Source organism: Microcaecilia unicolor, chromosome 4, assembly GCF_901765095.1.
Source record: "Microcaecilia unicolor chromosome 4, aMicUni1.1, whole genome shotgun sequence".
Lineage (NCBI taxonomy): Eukaryota > Metazoa > Chordata > Amphibia > Gymnophiona > Siphonopidae > Microcaecilia > Microcaecilia unicolor.
The window spans coordinates 97,187,345-97,212,397 of record NC_044034.1 but is presented as its reverse complement, the minus strand read 5'-3'; the positions used below and the strand labels follow the sequence as shown (position 1 = coordinate 97,212,397).

At 43.3% G+C, this 25,053-nt stretch overlaps 1 protein-coding gene across 1 annotated transcript in view; it reads left to right on the top strand.

Annotated features, from left to right (window-relative positions):
• Positions 1-25,053, top strand: part of COG3 (component of oligomeric golgi complex 3) — a 155,623-nt gene that overhangs the window by 59,558 nt on the left and 71,012 nt on the right. Inside the window, 4 exon segments of the mRNA XM_030200514.1 lie at positions 5,543-5,668; positions 8,290-8,379; positions 9,141-9,142; positions 22,924-23,063. Of these exon segments, the coding sequence (XP_030056374.1) occupies positions 5,543-5,668; positions 8,290-8,379; positions 9,141-9,142; positions 22,924-23,063 (358 nt within the window).

Sequence of the window (25,053 nt, the reverse complement as noted above, 5' to 3'; positions counted from 1 at the left end):
CCTCCACAGTTCATGTGACTCCCATGGCTCGTCTTCACATGAGATCTGCTCAATGGGCCCTAGCTTCCCAGTGGTTCCAAGCCACCGGGAATCTAGAAGATGTCATCCGCCTCTCCACCAGTTGCCGCACTTCACTGCTCTGGTGGACCATCCGGTCCAATTTGACACTGGGACGTCCATTTCAAATTCCACAGCCCACGAAAGTGTTGACGACGGATGCATCTCGCCTGGGGTGGGGAGCTCATGTCGATGGGTCCTTCACACCCAGGGTCTGTGGTCCCTCCAGGAAAAGGATCTGCAGATCAACCTCCTGGAGCTCCAGAGCGATCTGGAACGCACTGAAGGCTTTCAGAGATCGGCTGTCCTGCCAAATTATCCAATTCGGACAGACAATCAGGTTGCAATGTATTACGTCAACAAGCAGGGGGGCACCGGATCTCGCCCCTGTGTCAGGAGGCCGTCGGGATGTGGCGTTGGGCGTGTCAGGTTCGGCATGCTCCTCCAAGCCACGTACCTGGCTGGCGTAAACAACAGTCTGGCCGACAGACTGAGCAGAGTCATGCAACCGCACGAGTGGTCGCTCCATGCCAGAGTGGTACGCAAGATCTTCCGAGAGTGGGGCACCCCCTCGGTGGACCTTTCGCCTCTCAGACCAACCACAGCTGCCTCTGTTCTGTTCCAGACTTCAGGCACACGGCAGGCTAGCGTCGGACGCCTTCTCCTCCATTGGGGGACCGGCCTTCCTGTATGCTTATCCTCCCCTACCTTTGGTGGGGAAGACCTTACTGAAGCTCAAGCAAGACCGCGGCACCATGATTCTGATAGCGCCCTTTTGGCCCCGTCAGATCTGGTTCCCTCTTCTTCTGGAGTTGTCCTCCGAGGAACCGTGGAGATTGGAGTGTTTTCCGACTCTCATCTCGCAGAACGACGGAGCGTTGCTGCACCCCAACCTTCAGTCCCTGGCTCTCACGGCCTGGATGTTGAGGGCGTAGACTTCACTGCGTTGGGTCTGTCTTGAGGGTGTCTCCCGGGTCTTGCATGCCTCTAGGAAGGATTCCACTAAAAAGAGTTACTTTTTCAAGTGGAGGAGGTTTGTCGTGTGGTGTGAGAGCAAGGCCCTAGAACCTCGTTCTTGCCCTGCACAGAACCGCTTGAATACCTTCTGCACTTATCAGAGTCCTGGCCTCAAGACCAACTCCAGTAAGGAATCTCCTTAGTGCGATTAGTGCTTACCATTATCGTGTGGAAGGTAAAGCCATCTCTGGAGAGCCTTTAGTCGTGTCGATTCATGAGAGGCTTGCTTTTGTCAAAGCCCCCTATCAAGCCTCCTACTGTGTCATGGGATCTCAACGTCGTCCTCACCCAGCTGATGAAACCTCCTTTTGAGCCACTGAATACCTGCCATCTGAAGTACTTGACCTGGAAGGTCATTTTCTTGGTGGCAGTTACTTTCCGCTGGTAGGGTCAGTGAGCTTCAAGCCCTAGTAGCTCATGCTCCATATACCAAAATTTCATCACAACAGAGTAGTGCTCCGCACCCACCCAAAGTTCCTGCCGAAGGTGGTGTCGGAGTTCCATCTAACCAGTCAATTGTCTTGCCAACATTCTTCCCAGGCCGCATACCCGCCCTGCTGAACGTCAGTTGCACACATTGGACTGCAAGAGAGCATGGCCTTCTACTTGGAGCGGACAACAGCCCAACAGACAGTCCGCCCAATTGTTTATTTCTTTCGACCCTAACAGGCTAGGGGTCGCTGTCGGAAACGCACCATCTCCAATTGGCTAGCAGATTGCATTTCCTTCACTTACGCCCAGGGGGCTGGGCTGGACTCTTGAGGGTCATGTCACGGCTCATAGTGTCAGAGCCATGGCAGCGTCGGTGGCCCACTTGAAGTCAGCCACTATTGAAGAGATCTGCAAGGCTGCGACGTGGTCATCTGTCCACACATTCACATCTCATTACTGCCTCCAGCAGGATACCCGACGCGACAGTCGGTTCGGGCAGTCGGTGCTGCAGAATCTGTTGGGGTGTAAATCCAACTCCACCCTCCAGGACCCGAATTTATTCTGGTCAGGCTGCACTCTCAGTTAGTTGTTCTCGTAGGTCAATTTCTGTTGTACCCCTCGCCGTTGCGAGGTTCAATTGACCTGGGTTATTGTTTTGAGTGAGCCTGAGAGCTAGGGATACCCCAGTCGTGAGAACAAACAGCCTGCTTGTCCTCGGAGAAAGTGAATGATACATACCTGTAGCAGGTGTTCTCCGAGGACAGCAGGCTGAATGTTCTCACCTACCCTCCCTCCTCCCTTTGGAGTTGTGTGTTTCATCTTTTGCTAGTCATTCAACTGGCGGGAGCGGTCGAGCACGGGCGGGAAGACGGCCGCTCATGCGCGGTGGCGTGCCCTGCGTGGCCGACCGTCCGCGAAGCCTTCTTTCCGGTTGGTGGGGCTGCCGCGGACGTCACCCAGTCGTGAGAACAATCAGCCTGCTGTCCTCGGAGAACACCTGCTACAGGTATGTATCATTCACTTTCCCTGCAGTGAGTGGCCCACAGAGGCTCCAGGGGATCCACTTCTCTGCTGTGACTGGTTTCACCTCGAGGTTGAGCCATGCTGTACCAGAAGTTGAGGTTGGTCTCCTGGTGTTGTCTTGCGAGATTTGATACCGTGGGAACGGCCTCAACTTCTGGTGCTATGTGGCTCAAGCTCCTGGTTAGACCAGTCTCAGTAGAGAAGTAGATCCCATTGGAGGATTTCACCCGGAGCTTCTGCGGGCCAATAAAATGAGGGCGGGCTGAGTTCTGGCCCACGTGCCATGGGTTGGACAAGCTGCTTTAAGGTGTCATGTTCAATTGTGAAGCGCTGCGTATGACTGGTAGCGCTATAGAAATGATTTATAGTAGTAGTAAGGTGTCACCTTAGAGAAAGACATGGCAACAGTAAGCTATCAGGGGTAAGCAACTGTGAAGAAAAAAGGCCGAAACCAGACAACTAGGGCAGAAACACAAACAGAGCAAAAGTGCAGACAATAATGCACCTGGTCCCTTCTCCCTCTGCAGAGCAAATTAGTAGATTTCAGCCATCTGTGCTGTTGTCTTCATCGTACTTCAGTGAACTGACAGGATTCAAATCAGGCTGACACTTCCACATGGGATAGTGTCTGCACATGGAGAGACTAGATGTCGTAGAATGCCACGTTTTTTTCTTTCAAAGCTAGTCCTCATAGGTAAAGGCCGTCTTCAGGCGAGAAGCTTCAGGTTGGTTTATACCAGAACATAATAGAGGAATAAACACAATGTCCGTGATCTTTCACACACTGCTACATGGCAAAAACTGCTATGTAATAAGTTGTATTTGCTCAACTATGGACATTGTCTTCAGATTAAAGTTCATTTCTTTCATAAAGCGAGGCAGGTGAGGGTGACTTCTGCTGGAGCCAGTTAAAGTGTAATGTATTATATATTCAAGAGGTTATTTGACATCAGCAAGATAGAATAAAGAGGAAAATAATGTGAAAAAATATTGGAAACAAAGGATCAGCAATAAGAAGCAAAGAAATCATTCATAGGCGATAATTCTATAGCAAGGGGGAAGCAGAAGAAGGAATGCCATGGACAGGAGAGTATGAGAAAAATGAAAGCTGGAAGGTAAACAAAGGATATGATGGCAGTTGGTACTGGTGGCGGATGGGAGGGAGGTTGAGGAGACTGGTCTGAATAGAGGTCACAAGTAGAAGCCATTGGATAGGCAGATGGACCAAAGAGAGAAGAAAAGGTGGGTAGTGGTGCTTTGTATGATGAAAGAGAGAAGGTAGAAGTCCAGTTAATACCAAATGCTGAAGTCCAGGCGTGAAATAACCATGGCATGGTCAGAGTTTTGACAGCAGCAAATCAGTAATGGAAGTTGAAGATGTTTAAAAGTTGGCAACAAGAAAATTTTATTTTGGAAATATGTGCAGAGAAAGAAGGGTGAAACCTCAAATGGTACAACATCATCAATAAAGCACGTAGACCAAAGAGCTGGGGCAATTTGAAATAATAGAGAAAGTAGGCTGAACAGGATGAGTGAGAGGTGAGGAGTGTAGGCTGTTCTCAGATTACCTTGGGAAGGGAGTCTATCTTTTAGTGGAATTAGTAGATAAGGAGGTATAAATAGAAGAGGTGACAAAAAATGTAAAAGGCGGGGGGAGGGGGGGGGGTAGTAGAAGTGTCCATATGTTATCCACATGGAAGTAACACCACATGATGCTTATAAGCTAATAGCTAGGTTCTTCTGTTGTTGGAAAAAGTTTATGGCAATGTAATGTTTTACAAAAGGAAGTACTTGGATCAGTCCTGAAGAATTCCATCAAAGTCCTGTTAACGATGCCTCAAACTACAATAGCATGAGGTGCCAGCAACAAACATAGTTCCTGCCCTACTTCCACACTTCACGCTTGCAACCCTGGTCCTTCAGCGTTTGTCTGTTTAGACTTAATTACCTACATGCCTTAAGCTTGAGTTTACAAAGGTAACAAATACAGTGCGTAGGTCCCTGACTGAGTACTTACAATCTAAGTTTGTACTGGAGGCAATGGAGGGTGAAGCAACTTGTCCTAGTTTGAACCCTGGCTTTCCTGATTTCTTTGCCCTCTGCTTCAACCACTAGACTGCTTCTCAACTAAATTGTAAGCTTCAGTGAGCAGGGATGTTCTCTTCCATGTCTTTAGCAGAGATGTTCTCTTCTATGTCTGCACAAAGAAAAAGTGGGAAGTGGACCAATGACTCCAGAGACTGGGACAACTGTGTCAAACAAGTCAAACTTTATTACAGACTCGACACAGATCTGTGTTTCGGCCACAGGCCTGCCTCAGGAGTCTTAATAATCTGAGCTCGGGTATGGAGTCCTTGTTTAGGAGGTGGTCTTGTGCTTGGAAATCAAAAGCAGCGCTGAACGTCGCTCACATCCACCTTGATATAAATGCTTCCTCATTTCTTTTCATTGTATTTTTGTTCCTTTTCCTTCTCCTTATCTCTCTTCCTTGCACCTCTTTACCCTGTGCCTTTCTTCTCTTCCTCTTTTGCCTCCCTCCAGCCTCTGTTCCAGTCTTACCCTTTCCTTTCCTCTCCTCAACTTCCTCTTTCTCTAGCAGCAGTAGCAGCTCCGTTTCCTGGCAGTGTGTGCACACTCTCTCATCCCGTGATCCTCATCATTGTATAGATAAATCTCTCTCATGCTACAGCTACTGTTCTCCCACTCCCCCCCCCCCTTGCTCTGTAGACAGGGCTCATCTTCCGCCGATTCTGCAAGTGGCCGCTTCCTGTACTGTCAGTTTCCTTCCGTGTGCTACTGCATTATCCCGCTTGCATTTAGAATGCTTATGAATGGGATTCTTGATAATTTCAGTCAACTATCATGGGATTCCTCTGCTGAACGGATAGGGAAGCTGCCTGTTGTGCATACAAACTGTCCACTATTGTACACTCTGTGACTGATTGTTAATAGAAAAATGATAACAAAACTTGCTTAGAAAATACTGTTAAATTTATTGTCTTTTTTTGCCCAGGTATCAACATTGCTAGGTGAAATACATCAGTGCTATCTTGATCAGAGGGAACATTTACTGAGCCCCAGTATTACTATGACAATTAGTGACCTGACCAGTCAGAACAACAGAGATCACTGTGCTCTGGTAACTTTTGTTTTTCTCAGATTATTTCAACTTGGAAATCCTTTTTTTTTTTTCCCTTAACATCTATACTTTCTTCCTATTAACACATTTTTTGGAAAAGTTTTATTTTTAAATGTATTCTTGTTGCAGACTTTATTCTGGGCAGTTATTTACTCTTCAGGTTTGGTATTTACAAATGCTTTCCAATTACATAGTTAAAAGCTACTAGTAGTACTGGTTTAATGGCAGTGCTATATGCTGCCTCATGAAGATTGAGTTGATTTTCCACAGTCAGAACCAGAGAAAAATCCTATGTAGATGGAGGTCCAAAAAGAAAAAAAAAATAGGGCAGGAGAATGGCAAATCCACAGGAGCCAAAAGGGAGATAAAAAAAAAGGTTTATTGATGAAGCATCACAACTGAACAGACCCGACACGAATCCGTGTTTCTGCAAAGGCTACCTGCCTCAGGGGTCACAGAATCTTATGAAGTGCTGTCAAATTGTTCAGTGCTGTGCTATCAGAACAGCTCTATGTATAATTCAAAAATGTATACACCACAAAGCTGAAAGCTTTTTAGGGTATGAGTTGATTCCCAGATCAGGTCTTGTACTCCCTGTGTCAGCTGGGGATGAGAATGTTGGGGAGATAGTTCATAGCTTTTGATGATGAGAAGTCCTCAGAGCCATTGTGTAATGGTGACTCCTAGTGATGAGATTTAGGATCCAAGAAGGAACCTTTGTGCATGGCCCCTGGCTGAGGACTCATGGAGCCAAACTGAGCTATGGAAGAAGAAATTATAAAATCAGTTGTCACTAGCTGTAATTTTGGCTCAGTGCTTAATCATATGAAATAAATGTTTGCATTGTCTTGACTGAGTTTTGTTATAAGTACGTAAAATAGTTCTGTTCATAAATGTTACATCCCATAGCAGAGGTCCTCACATCATCAGAGGCAGTACAGTCTCCTTATACAGCCTGTTTATAAAACATTACCCTCAAAGGCTTGATCACTTCTGATACTTCTTTTTGGAAACAACATTTAACCTGAGGTTTATAATGCCCATAAATTCAGTATGTATGTTAATTTTTAAAATTTAAAATTCTAGAGGCAATTTGCAAAGCAATTTACTTGTGTAAATATTGATTTATGCACATAAATCTGCAGTTTGAAAATTGTGCTCCCTCAATGCAGCTAAAACCTTGTAGCTGCATTGAAAAGGCATTCCTGAGGCTGCGTTAGATCACCTAGATGTACTATAATTTGTAATGGTGATCAGTGATCTTAAACCACCTGATTAAAAAAAAAAAAGTGGATGTGTGATTGTACTTGAGTATAGCAGTATGAGACGAGATGCTTGATCAACCTCTGTAAACACCTTCTCCTAGGAGTTAGCTTCAAAGCTGTTTCTTATTTCTGTACATGTGAAGGGCATCTACTGTTTCAGCTGCCAATTGGACCCTATTCTGGAACCCAACCTGAAGCTCATAGGAGCCTCTGACTCCTGTTTTAGCTGACATTCCTCTTGTTTGCTTAGCCCTGCTTTAGTAACAAGTAAAAGGTATCTAGTGTAGTGCCTATGTTGATCAGTATTTCCCTAGCTGTATTCACTTCAAGGCAAGTTATTCTTTTAGGGTAGATCTCATTTAAATAATGTTTGATCTGCACCTTGCCTGAAAAGCACATGTATCTTGTCTCAAACATACTATCTGAAGTTTGACAACTCACATGGTAGATTTAAAACAATAGGAGAGAGTTTTTCTTTACTCAGCGCGTAGTTAGACTCTGGAACTCGTTGCCGGAGAATGTAGTGACAGCAGTTGGCCTTGCTGAGTTTAAAGGGGGTTTGGACAGATTCCTGAAGGAAAAGTCCATTGAAGATTATTAATTTAAATTTTTGTTTTGTTTTTGGGTTTTTGCCGGGTTCTTGAGGCCTGGATTGGCCACTGTCGGGAGACAAGATGCTGGGCTTGATGGACCCTTGGTCTTTTCCCAGTATGGCGATGCTTATGTTCTTATCTATAAGTGTGCCAAGTGTTTTTAGTTTCATTTTGAAATAACAGAGATAGTACACCAGGACTTTTCAGTCCTGTTCTGGTGACTCCACCGCCTTTGAGTTACCAGGATATCAACAATGAATATAAAGTTGTCTACATTAGAGACACCATCTTTTGTACATTTATCTCCTGCGTATTTATTATGGCTATCCTGAACCTTCATGACATATGGCTTACCACAAGCTCTGCCCTGTACCAGCCATTTCACCCACCCCTCTCCTAGAGTTTGGTTGTGTTTTCGGAGTACAACATAGAGAAATGGGGGGGAATCAAGGCTTCCACAGCAGTTATTTTTCCTTTTCAAGAGTAGCCATAATGAATATAAAAGAAGTAAGTAGGTGCATACCCACAGAGGTCTTCAGTGTATCCAATTCTTTATGAATATCCTGGAAAAGGTCTGATTAGGTATACCTCCTGGACTGGGAAATGCAGTTCTGTGCTATCAGTATTGGGGGCTTTCTGGAACACATTTACTGACTTTATAGTACAGAAATATTGGAACAGCACTGTAGCTATTTTTTTATAGTAATGCTTATAAAATATAGATTTTATTTTGCTCATAAACTATTAATACTTCTTGATACAGGTACGAAGTGGCTGTGCCTTTATGGTTCATGTTTGCCAGGATGAGCACCAACTGTACAATGAATTTTTCACAAAGCCCTCTCCAAATAGAGTAAGTGGTAAATGTTATACTTTGTCATGTTTTACCTGGTGTGCATTATTAGATTATTTATCATGTAACAGTTCAGTGCTAACCCTAATTCCCAGTCATGCCTAACACTGGGGCTATTAAAAGAATCTGTCAAGCACTGCCTATGCACGTGTGCATGTGTCCTTACTATGGCAACCTCCCTTCTGCCAGCTGGGCTCTCACATACCTCTCTGAATTCATCTGTGGTTCCTAGGGACACTGGGATACCACACTTCCTGAAAATTACACCTACAGATCAAACACAAATAGATTACTGTGGTTCACTAAGAAGTTTATTAACAAACAGTCTGAAATGGTGAGACAATAAAATATTATTTAATTCTGCAAACCACCAATAGGTAAAATAATAAGACTTCATACATTTGTAACTATCACAGTATTAACCAGTGACTGGGGAGGTTCAGGATAGGCTGTCCTTACTATGGTCAGTAGAGCTCTTTCAGGGCCTTAGCACAGATCTGCTCCCTTTTGTGCTCTCTCAACCAAGACCCCGGAGGGTTCTAGCAAATTCAAGATTAGCTCTCTGAGGGTGTGGTCTAAAGACTAGTAAGGGCACAAAGTAATGGTTTTCTGAACCACTGGCACTTCACAATGTTACAACTCCCAGGGGGATGCTGGGAAACATGCCACTGGAGCTCATTCTGAATTAGTGTTGCAAGAGCCAGAACAATAGTTTAGGGCTAGCTTAAGCGAAAAGAGACTGTCTCCGCTGTCAGTTCAAGGAGTGCAAAGGAAGGTGAATGTAATTGGAAAACTAAAATATTTTTCATTCTCCTTTACCTGCATCCCCCCAATATTTTTATATAATTTTAAGCAGAAAATTATGGGACTCTGAGGGCAGCTGCTGTGTCTTCCCCAACATACTCTTGCCTTTGCTCCTTTTGGTCTCTAAAAGAGGATGATTTACTTAAATGACTGCTTAGTACTCTTCAAATTGCTTTGAAAAATACAGGACAATACATATCTCAGGACAAGCAGTAATCTGAGTTCTTTGGCATCCTTCCCATCTTTCCAGGACTTGAGGAATGTGTGTGTCTGTTGACCAGCAGGTGTAGATGGAGCATAGCAGAATTCTGTATTCTTTATAAGCCCCAGTGTGTAGCTTTAGGAATTCACATTTTTCTATCTCCAGCAGGTAGTTGGATGTGCCCTCACATCTCCAAGTTCTAGAAGTTCGCTCCTGGTCCAGTTGGTCAGCTGGGTCCCAGATGAGCAATGGGGGTGTTGGATATTGCCTGGAGTCATATCTAGAGGTCTTTAGATTACTGTCTTCCCTTTTCCCAGCCTCATTCTCAACCTTTAGGCAGCAGCTCATCCTTCGGGGGGAAAAAGAAAGTAAAGACAGTAAACTGGGAGGCAGTTCAACTGTCTCCCATTTTATTTATATTTGTGTATGGCCTGTTATGGATGTCATTGGATTAATTTGGATTCAGGCCTTATATTTATGCTGAATGACATACAGATCTTTGCATAAAGTAGCCAGGATAGATCATTGTTGCTACAGAATGTGGGTCATTGCTTGCAACAACTTAAGGAATGGCTAGCTTCTAATAAATTCTTGCTTAATATATATAAACCCTTCCCCCTATTCTCTATGGGATAGCACCACTCTTTTGCCATAAGGCCCCTGTATTTAAAGACAACCCTGGAGTTGTTTAATTCTTTTTTTCCTGGCAGAACGATTGTAGACTGGTTAAGACAAATCTAGAATTTCTTCAGGGGCAAGTCTAGATATGTGGAGTCCGACATCTTTGAACTAATAATGATCCAGAATAGGAGACCTAGCTATTTGGAGGGCTTTGGTTGAGTGAAGACATGTGCATAAGTTGATGGTTTTTAGAATTGTATTTGATTTAGTCTTGTTTATTTAACTATGTGCATATATTTGTGTTTATTTTGAAGTTATTTTGCTTTTCTGTGTAATCCGCCTTGAATCCATCAAATTGAAAAGGTGAACTATATATTTGGACTTAAATTATGTCTTTAATATTTTCCTAAAGGCTAAATCAGAAGAACCTTACATGGTAGACTTCCATAGTGAAGGAGCTACATATTCAAATATATTTTGCCTTGTACTGCATAGATATGTGTCTTAAGAGGGCTCTATCAAATGTGCCTCTTGAGAAGGTGCTAAAGGGCAGACAGGACAGTACTAGTTCAGCCTATCTTCCTATCTTTAACGCAGGCTGTTTGCATATCTCGTAAGGCGTAAAATATAAGATTTTAAGCAAGGTCTCAATAGAAATCAAACAAAATAAAACATGGAATTTTGTTTGATTTCTATTGATAACCTTTAAGAGTGGACTAACACGGCTACCACACCTCTCTACTTAAGCAGGATCTGAATTTGATAGGGAAGTAATGTAATTGTGGCAGTGTAAGAGTCCACATATTGGACAGAATTTGATCCATTCTTAATTCTCTGTCTCATAAAAATTAGATGGAGTCATCTGATTGTCCATTAGTACTTAGCCCCATAGAGCAAATAAGCAGTTGTCTGCTATCAAGATTAGACTAGTTCACCCTATCCAAATTCTGCCTAATATGTAGAACCCTAGTAATGAAATGCTGAAGCAGTGCATTACATGGAGAGAGACTTAGGGAAAGAATTTTTTTTTTTCAGAGTATAGAAGTAAATATCAGTGTCAATAACACAAAACTGCAGTAATGCAGTATATGTTTCCAAATCCACAGGAGAGACAGTATATAAAGTAATATATTCACAGGCCATAACGGTACTAGCACTCCTATTAACAAAGATAAATTCTCAATAATATGTAGTGTTCTTTACCTTTCTAAGAACCTTGGAGAAGAAACTTTTTTTTTTTTCAGTCAGGATTGCATGTTTTAGTTGGTAGATGTAGCAAAATCATTGAGCCTTGTCTTCAGTGAAGAGCTTTTGCTGCATCTGCTTTATAAGTATTAGATTTGTAAACCAAGGGAACTTCTCTCCACATAAACACTACTTGTTTTTACCGTTTCACAGTTTTCCCGCATGCCACATGAACTTATCCTTAACCAAAGTAAGAGATGAGTAAGACCTCTGGCATAGAAGAGCAACAAGAGTCTTATTTCAATTACTCCTAAATATAACCTCATTCTTTAGAGCTTTCTGGTCTAAAAGGGGATGGATGGGGTTTGATACACCATCTTTCTGTGATTACAATCAAAGTGGTTTGCATATTATATACAGGTACTTATTTTGTACTTGGGGTTAAGTGACTTGCCCATAGTCGCAAAGAACTACAGTGGGAATCCAACCCATTTCCCCTGGTTCTCAGCCCACTGCACTAACCATTAGGCTACTCCTCCATTCCACTCCACTCATGTTAAACTGGAAAAGGATAACCAAATGATTTAGCAGTTTGCAACTAACAGATGATGACTCCTTAAGCTCCTCTAGGTAGAAGATAAGGTTGAGTATATGGGTTGGACCATCTACATGTTGGCAGAATGCTAACATAAACATTTCTAAAATCTCTATCCAAACAAGGCCTCAATCCATTTCTCTACGCAGATGACATCACCATCTATATTCCCTTCAAACAGAACCCCACAGAAATCACCAAGGATAATAAACAGCATGACCATCATGGAATCCTGGGCATCGGCATTCAAGTTAAAACTCAATAGAGATAAAACCCAAATTCTCATTCTCTTGTCCCAATACAATAATGTTCCCCGCTCGGCAATTAACACACAGGGTTCATCCCTCCCAAACTCAGACCACTTGAAAATCTTAGGCATAACAATTGACCACAACCTAATGCTAGTAAGCCAAGCTAAGAACACGACCAAGAAAATGTTCCACAGTATGTGGAATCTCAAACATATAAAACCATACTTTCCCAGAGATTCATTCCTCAACATGCAATGATTTTGCTGCATATGTCAACAAAGTGAAAAGTCTCCACCAGGATTTACAGGCAACCCCACCCAGTGCCCAACCAGTCAACCAGGGGTGCACAAACTCGCCCCCTCCTAACAGAGACAGATGGAACACTTTCAACCTAATGACAGAGGAGAGCCTTGACAAAATCCTAAGAGACCTTCGACCAACTACCTGCTCCCTCGATCCCTGCCCATCAAAGATAGTGCAGCAGGCAAGTATGGGCCTTATAGAAGGCGCCACAAATATTGTGAACACCTCTCTTTCTAATGGGCAATTACCAACAGCATTAAAAAGGGCAGTGGTTCGCCCTCTGCTGAAGAAAAACAACCTTGACCAGGACAAACTTGAAAGTTACAGGCCGGTATCCAACATCCTGTTTCTAGGCAAACTCATAGAACAAACAGTCTGTGTTCAACTTAATGAATGGCTAGAAAAGAGTAACTGGCTAGATCCATGTCAATCTGGATTCAGACCTGGTTATGGAACAGAAACGGTCCTCATATTCCTGCTAGATGATCTTCACAGAAACCGAGAAGGGATTTGCCTCGATGTTAGTACTGCTAGATTTCTCAGCAGCTTTTGACACTGTGGATCATGATATCTTGCTAGCACGACTGACAGAAACAGGTATCAATGAAACAGTATTTGCCTGGTTCAGATCCTATCTATCAGACAGGCAACAATCCATAATAATTGGCAGCAACTCATCACCACCATGGACACTGACCTGCGGGGTACCACAAGGATTGATACTGTCACCTATTCTGTTCAATATCTACCTCAAGCCACTAGCTGAGCTGATCCGGTCAATGGACACTCAGTTCTACATCTATGCGGATGATGTGCAGCTACTCATACCCATTGAACCTGACTTACCCTACAGCCTTGAGTAAACTGATCACTTGTCTAACATCAATTCAAGAATGGGCTAAACACAACAAACTTTGCCTGAACACAAGTAAAACCGATCTTCTCTGGGTCCCTAACACAAGTGGATACATACCTGACATCAAAATCCCTTTTCAGAAGTATGAACGCCCCGTCAAATCACAAGTCAGGAACCTTGGAGTACAATTAGATTCAACACTTACTCTGATTCCCCAAATCCAAGCAACCTTCAAGAGTGGCTTCTACTATTTGCGACAGCTACACTGCCTCTCTCCTTACATCGAGAAGGTAAATCTTATCCCAGTTGTGCATGCCATGGTAACATCAAGACTGGATTACTGCAATGCACTATACAGTGGTCTGACTACAAAGGGCCTGCACCAGCTCCAGTTGATTCAGAATGCAGCAGCAAGACTCATAGAAGGTTGCAAGCGACGTGACCACATCACACCATTTTTGCAAAAACTTCATTGGCTAAATACAGGGCTAAATTTAAAACTCTATGTCTGATCTTCAAGGCCCTGAAAGGAAATGGCTCCGAGTATCTGAAGAATAGGATGATCCTCCACACACCGCCAAGGATACTAAGGTCTTCCCAAGGACTTTCACTAACTACACCCTCTCCAAAAGACATTACACGATGTGATACCCGCAAGCGAGCCTTCTCCGGAGTAGCCCCCACACTCTGGAATGCATTGCCTGAAAGGCTGTGCTTAACACAAGACTACTTCTACTTCAGGAAGCAGGTGAAAGCTTGGCTCTTCAACCAAGCCTTTAACGGAAGAAGTAACTAACTTGTTAGTCTCACTCACACACACAAGGATTGATTCGGGCTGCACATACTGCAGCAGGACATGTTTATCCACTCCTACCCTAGCTGAGATAATATTTAACCCTTCTCTCTGACCTCACGTGCAACTTTCTTCAAATCAATCACCTTACTTTCTAATTCTTCCTACTTTCTTACTCATCTGTGTGTTACAACTTTGCCTTACCCTTCACTACCAATTGTAATGTTCTAGTACATGTGGAGGGGCATAATTGAACGAAAACGTCTATCTCCATGGGCGTTTATCTCCGAGAACGGGGCGGACCGAACCGTATTTTCGAAAAAAATAGACGTCCATGTTTTATTCGACAATTTGTGAGCTGGGCGTTTTTGTTTTTCAGTGATAATGGAAAATGAAAGCGCCCAGCTCAAAAACGAATAAATCCAAGGCATTTGTTCGTGGGAGGGGCCAGGAGTCGTAGTGCACTGGTCCCCCTCACATGCCAGGACACTAACCGGGCACCCTAGGGGGCACTTTTACAAAAAAAAAGGTAAAAGAGCTCCCAGGTGCATAGCACCCGTCCCTTGTGTGTTGAGCCCCCCAAATCCCCCTCAAAACCCACTGCCCACAAGTCTACACCATTACTATAGCCCTAAGGGGTGAAGGGGGGCACCTACATGTGGGTACAGTGGGTTTGGGGGGGTTGGACGACTAAGCATTAAGCAGCACAATTGTAACAGGTAGGGGGGGATGGGCCTGGGTCCACCTGCCTGAAGTCCACTGCACCCCCTAACAACTGCTCCAGGGACCTGCATACTGCTGCCAGGGAGGTGGGTATGACATTTGAGGGTGAAAATAAAAAGTTGTGAAACATCATTTTTTGTGGTGGGAGGGGGTTGGTGACCACTGGGGGAGTCAGGGGAGGTCATCCCCGATTCCCTCTGGTGGTAATCTGGTCATTTAGGGCACTTTTTGGGGCCTTATTCGTGAAAAAACAGGGTCCAGGAAAAGTGCCCTAAATTCTAGCTACAAACGCATACTTTTTTTCCATTATCGGCGAAAGGCGCCCATCTCTGTTCGGGTGATAACCAAGCCCCAGTCCCGCCTTCACCACGCCTCCGACACGCCCCCGTCAACTTTGTACGCTTCCGCGATGGAGTGCAGTTGAAAACGTCCAAGTTCAGCTTTCGATTATACCGCGTTATTCGTTTTTGGGAGATAAACGCCTATCTCCCGATTTAGGTCGCAATATAGGCGTTTTTGTCTTTCGATTATAAGCTGGATTGTGTTGTCATTACAAGTAGTATACCATGCCATACTTTGTATTGTTGTTCAAATATTTTTACTGCTCTAATTGCCTCCTCATGTTTGATCTATTCTTACTGTACACTGCCTTGAGTGAATTTCTTCAAAAAGGCGGTAAATAAATCCTAATAAATAAAAACATGATCCAAACCATGGTGCTAACCCATGTAGACTACTGCAATAGTATTTATGCAGGCTGCAAAGATGGAATCATAAGAAAACTACAGACAGCACAAAACACGGCTGCCAGAATCATCATCGGAAAAACACGCTTCGAAAGCACGAAACCCCTCCTAGGGCGCTTACTTTGGCTTCCTATTAACGCTCGCATAACATTCAAAATATGCACAGTAGTCCACAGAATCATCTACGGACTCGCACCAGATTACATGATGGAACTTATCGATCTACCAATAAGAAACGTGACGAGAACAGCAAGAACCTACCTAACCCTTCACTACCCCAATTGCAAAGGTATGAAATACAAATCTTCACATGCCGCCAGCCTCTTGTTTATAGGCACACAACTTTGGAGCTCACTACCCAAAGACCTGAAACTCAGAAAACTACCTACAATTCAGAATAAACCTGAAAACACATCTTTTCAAGAAGTCTTTCCCTCCTGGATCTGCCTAATCCCACACCACCTTGCATCACAAAAAGTTCAGAAATGGAAAACAATAATATTAACCTCTCTCACAATATGCTAATATATCAACCTAAGTGTTTATTGTACTTCTGTATTATGTACTAGACTTCTACAGATCTAAATTTTGTAACCGCCTTTTTAGCAATATGTAAGCCACACTGAACCTACCATACGGTGGGAAAATGTGGGATACAAATGCAATAAATAAATTATGAACCAGTCTAAAAGTATAGATAAAATCACTAACAATTAGTAAGTTAGAATTCTGTGAAGAGATTATTCTAATTAAATTGAGTAAATCAATTAACTCTTTCCAATTATTTTAAGGGGCACGATAAGTTACAGTGCCTTCTTCATTTTTCATATTATACTATCTAGAACGTAGATTTTAAAATGAATTCAAGTAAGAGTTTGTTTTACTGATCTACACAACACACTCTACACTTTGAACTTGATAGAAATATTCAAAAAGTGAGTAAGAAACCAAAAAGTCTTTCTTGCATAAATCTTCACACCCTTTCACTCTATGCTTGGTGGAAGCTCCTTTTATAATGATAAGTAGCCATGAGTTATTTAGGATAAGAATCTATCAACTGTGCACCATTGAAGGGAGCAGATTTTGCCTATTCTTCTTTACTGAATAGCTCAAGCTCTTTCAAGTTGATTGGAGATCATCTGTTTACTTCAGTTAGTCAGGTTTGATTTTTGACTGGGCCACTCCAGAACATTCTCTCTCTTTTTTTTTCCCTCTTCCTGAGCCATGCTATTGTTGCTTTGCTTTGTGCTTAGGATCATTGTCTTTCTAAGAAGTGAATCTTCTTCCCAATCCCAGAGCTGTGACAGACTGGAACATGTTTCTCTTCGGGGCTTGCCTGTGCTTTTCGCCATCCCTCAGTCTTCAAAAGCTTCTCTGTCCCTGTTGCTGCAAAGCATCCCCACAACATAATGTTTTTGTTGCAAAGTTTCATTGTAAGGTTAGGTGTGGCAAGATGATGTGCAGTGTTTGTTTTATGTCACACTTCTCGCAAAGCATTGAGACCAAAATGATTCACTTTAATCTCATCAGATCACAAAAAATTCTCCCTTATGCATGCTTCATCCTCAGTCTTTCTTTGCAAAGATTGTATGGCTCATCATATTGTTTTTCTTCAGCAATAATTTCCTTCTTGTTACACTCCAATGCAGACCACCTTTGTGGACTAATCTGAAATTGTCAATATTTTTCCCAGCCTCAGCTAAATACTTCTGTAATTCTTTTAAAGTAATCTTGGTCCTCACAGTGACCTTCCTTAGCAGTTTGCTTAAGCTATGGCTACTGACTTTGGAGGGATGACTTGATCAAAATAGTAACGCCAAACACACCAAGCAGTATTCCCTACGAAGGAAGATGCTGTCCAAGGAGTAGGGAAGGGACGTCGGCAACCAATCCAGGCGGGACACCAAAATCTGAGTAGATAAAATCTTTGTCAACGACCAGATATAAAAGACTGTACATGGTTCAGTGTTTCAGCAGATGGTATGCCTGCTTCAGGAGTCAACGTATCTGAGTCAATTGTGGATGTATTGTCAGTTGTAGTCTTGTATCTAAGAAGCTACCTTTGCTAAATAGTGACACCTCAAAATCACAGCTCCAAGAATATCACTTAAAGCGTGTTAAAAAAACAGAAATGCCAAGCACACCAAGAAGAGTTCCCTATGAAGGAAGATGCTGTCCAAAGAGTAGGGAAGGGACGTGGGGCAACCAATCCAAGCGGAACGCCAAAAGTTGAGTAGATAAAATCTTTATTTGCCAATGACCAGACATCGTGTCTGTGCTGTGCTTTTAGAGGTGTCACTGGACGATTTAGCAAATGTAGCTTTTCAGCTACGAGATTGAACAACTGAAAATATATCCACAGTTGACACAGATATGTTGACTCCTGCCTTCGGCCTATCCAAGAAACCGCTTCTGTGCAGTGTCCTGCATTTGCAGGAACAGGAAGTTGCAGAGAAGGCTGCTGGAGTAGGCCATAGGAGGAATTTGTGGTTGAGAGAAACATTGCGAATTAATTTTTGATGCTGATAAAACAGGTTCATTGACTTCGACATTAGGAGGCATCGGTCTACATGGCTTCAGGAGCTGTATCAGACCCTGGGTACACATAGATATCAAGTGTGTCTCAATCACCCTCTATTTCAAGCATTGGGGTTGGTCATCATTTGATTTCCATCTGAAAAGAGGAAGGATCCATCCTCATCAGTTCTGAAGGACAAAGATGCTGAACATAAGATGGAGGCTGGTGTGTAATGATATCAAGTCCTTTTGGAGCACTGAGGCCCTGCGATCATTGCTGCCCTCGAATCACAAGTACATAAACACTGCCACGCTGGGAAAAGACCAAAGGTCCATCAAGCCCAGCACTCCGTCTCTGACAGCGGCCAATCCAGGCCCCAAGAACCTGGCAAAACCCCAAAATTTAATAACTATCAATTGTCTTTTCCTTCAGGAATCTGTCCAGACCCCCTTTAAACTCAGCAAGGCCAGCTGCCGTCACTACCTTCTGTGCCCTTGATGTGAGGACCACTCCTTCTCCGTGGTTTTGGAGGGGGTGCAGCAGCCTCCAAGTAACTGGGACCTTGCTTCTGATACACCCCAAGTGACTCAGGAGGACGTGGCCACTCCAACTGTGATACCTTCCTCCTTTCATTAATGGCAGCTTTTGAGGAGCAGCTCATGAAGTTCGAGGATTGTATAGAACACTTCTTTTCTTGATTTCAAGCTGTGGTTTTGACAGTGTCTATGTCAAGGCTTGAGGTGATAAGCCGATACTTAAGACCCATGTGCTGCCTCCTGGAGATGCATTGACACCGAAGGGGTTTAAACTCTGTGTCATTCTTCAGTCCACCGAGAGAGGAAGCTTTCCTGGTGCATCAAAGATTCCCAGTGTCTCATTGCCCTTGGCTTAGGCCAGACCAGGAAGTCAGACATCCAGACAGGCAGAAAGTCTCCTGTGTAGAGTACTTAGTCAGACACGGAGAACCCCTGGGATTTTGAAGACAAACATAGGAGCCCTCTTGGAGGAGGACTCTTCTAGTCTCTTATCAGAGCCCTCCCTCACCAGGGGAGAGGCAAGTCCTCCTCAGAGGAGCTCTTGTTTACTCAGTTTGTTTGGGAGATATCTAAAGCTGTTCCATTTAGAGATGGAAGAAGAAAAGAGGAATCCATGGCACACAAAAGGATATCCTCCATTCTCTCCCCCCCCCCCCCCCCCCCCCCATCAAAGCTGTGACAGCACCTGTTCACAGAATCCTGAAGGGTTCTAAATGAGATTGCGGGAGGTTCCCCCACTACCCACCCATCCTCCACATCCAACCTATTAATAAGAAGGTCAGCTCTATGTACAGAGTTCAGAAGACTCTGGGATTCGAAAAGCTCTGGTGGCTTTACTGTTTCATGGTGGTCAAATCTGCTCTCAAAACAGCCAAGAGTTTTTAAGACTCACTCTTTGGTGCCCCCAGGGAGAGAGGCCAGGGCTTTTGGAAGAAGATTTCATAAATGTTATGCTCATATCCCACATCTATCAGCATTGCAAGGGCACGTACTTACCGAACATAGTACACAGTGCAGTGGAATTTGCTAACACTCGCCCTCAGGAGAAGGCTGACAAGCTTCATGAACTATTAGCCAATGGAGAGACATGTGGAAAATATATGATCTGTGTGACGTATGATATTTTTGGTACAGCATTGAGAGCCCTTCAATGGGGATTGGCACTCGCAGACTTGCCTGGCTTGGGGCCTCAAGACTGAAGTGCAGGAATAACTTGCTGTTGTTATCTCTTCAGAGATGAGATGCAGGGGGCTGCCACTCTAATCATGCAGCACTTGAATACTCTCCCCAAGCCCGCTTCTGACCCGCCTCCTCTTCTAGGAGGTTTTATAGCAAAGAGTAACTGAGATCCTACTACTCTCAAAGGTTTTACATATCTTCCACTCCAAGGAGGTTTAATTGACAGGAGACTGAGTCATGTGACAAGGCTGAAGCTGTAGCTGCCATCTTGATACACTCAAACCAAAGCAAACTATTGGTCCACGCCAAGCTATGTGTAGGCTGTTCTTATTTCTAATATGTGTTTGCTATTGTTTTGGGTAACTCAGTATGGCGACAAGCTCACTCCTTCTGTCTCGTTTCGATTTAACCTCCTTGCTCCAGCTTCCTGCTCTTCCCAATCATCGACAGGGATCTCGCTCATGAACCAGGCAGCCAAGAGCCCAAAAATGCCAGCCAGCTTCACAGACAAAATCAGGGACAGGATTTTTTTTTTCTTTGTTTTATTTATATTTAATTCTTGTACACCTAAACAACTTAGCCAGGTTCAGCTACATTTTTTTCTGGCAGTCAAATAGAAACAGCAGCCAGCAACAGCAGTTGAGTCCTCTTGGCATAAAATATGGAAAATCATAAGATGGAGTGGGTGTCAGCCAAAATGGGTGATAAGCTAAACAGGTTTGAGAATATCTGGCACTCCCTTTTAGAGTACAAGGAGATTCTAGTCTGGTGTAACCAAAAAGCTTGTTTGGGAGTAATGATTAGATTTCAGAGCTGGGGTTTCTCCATGTACACCCCCACTAATTGGGGGCCTTTCAGTCACGCGTTCATTCAGTCAGGGATGGGATTTTGACTGTCTCCAGCAAAGCATAATTTCAATCCCCCTAATGGCCTTGGATGACCTTTCCATAGGAGGGAGGCTGACTCTTTTTGCAGTAAGATGACCCTTTATAATCTTAGACCAGTGGGTTCTCAAAATACTGCAGGAAGGTTACCTTCTGTTATTAGAGACCTTTCCTCCAAATTGCTCACTGAGAGCATCAAAATTTTAACACCAGTAATTGCTTACAAAGGAACTCTTCTCTCTCGCAAGCCAGTGCTGTCCAACCTGTTCCACCAGAGGAATGGGGGCATGGATTTTATTCCAAATACGTCATAGTAAAAAAAATGGCGAGGCTTTTGTCCCATTTTAGACATGAGGGCCCTAACAAGTTTCTATCCAAGTAAAAGTTTAGGATGGTTTCCTTAGGTACCCTTAGTCCCATTCTTCAAAAAAGGGGATTGGTTATATTTGCTGGATTTAAAGGATGCGTACACCCAGTATGGAGATGCTTCCTATGAGATGGATGTATGTGGTATTTGTTGTAGGGAAACACCTCTACTGGTGGTGTATACTGCCATTTGACCTCATATCAGTACCAAGAGTATTCACAAAATGACTAGCGGTTGTTGCAGCACTTTTATGCAGACTAGGGGTGCACATGTTTCCCTGCTTGCACAATTGGCTGGTGGTGAGCACATCAAAAAAAAGAGCAGAAGAGTTGATGCATATGACCATTCGGGTGCTGGAGCAATTAAGGTTCATAAATTATCATCACAGCTCAGCCTGTCATAGAGACTGGAATTTGTAGGAGTCTTGCTAGACATGACTGTGGCATCCACATTTCTCCCACAACAGTGAATATTGACTTTCATATCTGTAGTAGAAGAGGTGTGCTACTGGCCAAATTTTGAGGACGCTAGACTACATAGCCTTCACAGTTCATGTGACTCCTTTGGCACATCACAATTTGAGGCAAGCTCAGCGGACCCTGTCGCTCCGGTGATCTCGGGCTGTAGGTGCTTCCAGGAGATCATTTCAGTCACACCTCCTCTTTGGGACTCGTTGTCCTTGTGAATGATTCAGTCCAGTCTGGTGAAAGGAATACCTGCACTTGAAGTACTTGACCTTAGAAGGTCCTGTTATGATGGTCACTGTAGGATTATACCACTGGTGATACTGATTGGAGAAATCTTACTTCAATCCACAGGGGTAGTGAGCTCCAGGCCTTGGTAGCAGATCAGTTGTATATGAGGTTTTACAATAATAGGGTGGTCTTATGCACCCATCCTAAGTTTCTTCCTAAGGTAGTATCAGCGTTCCATCTTAACCGATCAGTTGTTCTGCCAACATTCTTTCTAATACCTCATGTCCACAAAGGTGAAAGTGCACTGCATATTTTGAACTTCAGGAAAGCCTTTGCTGCCTTCTGGAGCAGATTAAAGCCTATAGGAAGTCTTCCCAACTTTTTGTTTCTTTTGATACAAACAGGATGGGGGCTGCTATTGGCAAACACACTCTTTCAGTTGGCTAGCAGACTGCATTTCATTCACTTAATGCCGAGGCTGAGCTGAATCTAGCGGGCCATGATTATGGCTGCCTCCATAGAAGATATTTGCAGAGCTGTGATGTAAGCCTCTGTCCCTACATTCTCTTCACATTATTGCTTAGAATAACACTCCTCATGCATCAGTCAGTGCCAGATAGTCCTCCAGAATCTTTTTGGGGGCTAGAATCCAACTACATCCCCCAGAACCCGGCCAATTATTTTCTGTTCCTAACTGCCTTCCAATAAAAAAAAAAAAAAACACACGTTGCACATATTTTCTCCTCTGCTTTCCCCAGTTGTGAGGTTTATGTTCTATTTCTCCTTTTCTTATTGAGGGCAGCCTGCAGCAAGGGAGTCCCACATGTGAGGATAAGTGAATCCTGTTTGTCCTTGGAGAAAAGTTACTTTCCTGTAGCAGGTGTTCTCCGAGGATAACAGGAGATACACCTCCTCACATACCCTCTCTCTTCTCTTGAAGCTGAATTTTAAAAGCCAGTGACTTGACTAGTGAGGTTCTGCACAACGGTGGCAAACGGGAAGTTGTGCACATACACGGTTAAACCCACTCAGAGGTTTTTCTGGAGAGTTGTTCCTGCTCTAGTCTGTCAGATGATGTCGCTCACATGTGAGGATGTGTATCTTGTTGTCCTTGGACTTGTTTTCTTATCCTAAGGGTGTATAGTACAGTTTATTGCTGACAGCCTGGATTACTTTCAAGTTGCTTTGAGTGAAAAGATGCTTTAAATGTATTTATATTCAAGTGGACATTCTGGTCTAGTATCTTCTCTTTTAATATTTCCCTTATTTTCTTTTTTTTCCTACAGTGAACTTTTGGAAAAGCTGTGCTTGTCGCTGTATGATGTTCTCAGGCCACTTATCATCCATGTTATTCATTTAGAAACTTTGTCAGAGCTTTGTGGGATTCTCAAAAATGAGATGCTTGAAGATCACGTTCAGAACAATGGTAAATTATGAAAAGGGTTTTGACAGTGAAAACCATGCAAGTGATACTGTGATACTGATGTAGGTGTATCTAGTGAACTGCTTGAATTCTCCAAGCTATAATATAAGATATTCTAAATTATACTTAATTTTTAATATGATAACTGTGTAAGGTAGATATTTTGGTGGAGGAGACTTTAATTTTTTTTTTCTTTCCAATAGGGATCAACATTAAATTGCTGTAAAACAGCTATACAGTGCAGGGAAGGTTGTGTTAATTTTGCTTGCTTTAAAACAGTGTCATTCATTGTGATTATACTTAAATACATGAAGTTAGCAATGATATTTTCTCTGTCTCCTCTTCACTCTTCCATCCTTGAGTAAGGGTCCCTTCCCTTAGCCTGCACTTTAGAAACAACTAGTAATTCCCAAGTTTTAAGAGAAAGCAGGTGAAACCAGAGAAGCAAAACCTATATAAAGCTAAACAGAAAAGGCACCTCCCTTATCCATGCCAGATTAGTACAGAGAAGTGAGCTATGTCCCCCTGCTAGCAGATGAAGACAGAAGGAAAAAAAAAGGCTAAGAGCTGATTCAAACCCTTTATAAGGGGGTGAGGCTGCCCTCTGCTCTTCCATATTTTGCTGTACCCAGGGTGTGTCACAGTTTTGGATAGAATTTAATGATTCACCATTGGGAGTTTACCACATGAAATTGTGCTTTGATATGAAGGAGGTTTTTCTGACTGATGATTTGAAAAGTACAGCCCCAGCCATAAGCATTTTGTGCTAGTATTGAGTTGGGTGTCTGAGGTCTTTTCCTCCTTTATTCTTATAATTACAGCATTTAAAGTGGTAAAACATATATCAGCCACATGATGACAAGCTCTTCTTGTTTTTTTGTGGTAGAACAGGGACTTGTAAGTGTGCTTCCGGGGCTCCAGTCTCTAGTAGAGCAGGTGCTGGTAAGTATTCTTCCATAGCTTCTGCTTATGGTGGCCTGAGCTGGTGCAGAGAGTAGGGCAGAATTCAGGAGGCTTAGATCCTACTTCCCTCCCTCCTTCCACTTCCTCTGCTTCTCCCTTTCTATGCAAGATAATCCTTAAAGTTTTATTGGGAAAATTGAAGAGAATCTAGGGGATTGAATGGACTATGCATTCTTTGAATTACAGATGCCTGATGGGGAGGAGGAGCTGTTGCTCCTTAGACCAAAGCTCTCACTTTCTCTTCACAGGTGCATTCTCACACTTCTCCCTCTCTTCCCACTGAAGTGATCTTGGGCTGGGCCAGGGCAGGATTGTTGTGGTTGGAAGGGTTCTCTTGAAGGGAGCCTTGGGGGAAAGAGAAGGATGAAAAGGTGTAGTCTAATAAGCTTCTTGGCGAGTTTGGATGGAAGAGAGCTTTCCCTCTCTGAAGGGATGTGTTATTTGTGTATAGGCTTTTCAGAAAAGATGAACTTGTTTATTTTGTTAGCCAGGTGGTCTCCTTGTTTCCTACTGCTTCAAGTTATTAGAGAGAGGGTTTTCCTAGAAATAGGAAATGCCAGTTTCCAGTCTTAAGGTGGACAAGCTGTTTTTATTAAGTCTGCAATCCTGGTACTGGAGGAAGCAGAGTGCTCAGAATTCTCTGCTTAATCAGGTTTTCAGTTTTGGTTGAAAAGGCTCCCTCTTTTTAGGCAATGGTATTCAGTGGCTGTGTGACTGAAGAACTCTTGTGTTAGGTTGAGCACCCCCAAGATGTTACTATAGGGTCCTCTTTGCAGGTAATAGTATGCATAGTTTGGATGGTTTGACCTTTCTGTGTGGGAAATTGCTTCTGGATGGACCCACACCAGATGAATCTTACAGCTAAATAATATCAAGGAACCCCTTTCATCAGGTGCTTCAGGACCTGACCTGGTTCCAGTGCAGGTAAATCCACAGGGAGTACAACCAAAGTTCTTGGAAGTTTCTTTACAGAGCAGTGGTTGCAGCAAACTCAGCCTCATTGATCAGTTTCCTTATGGTCTAGGGGGGA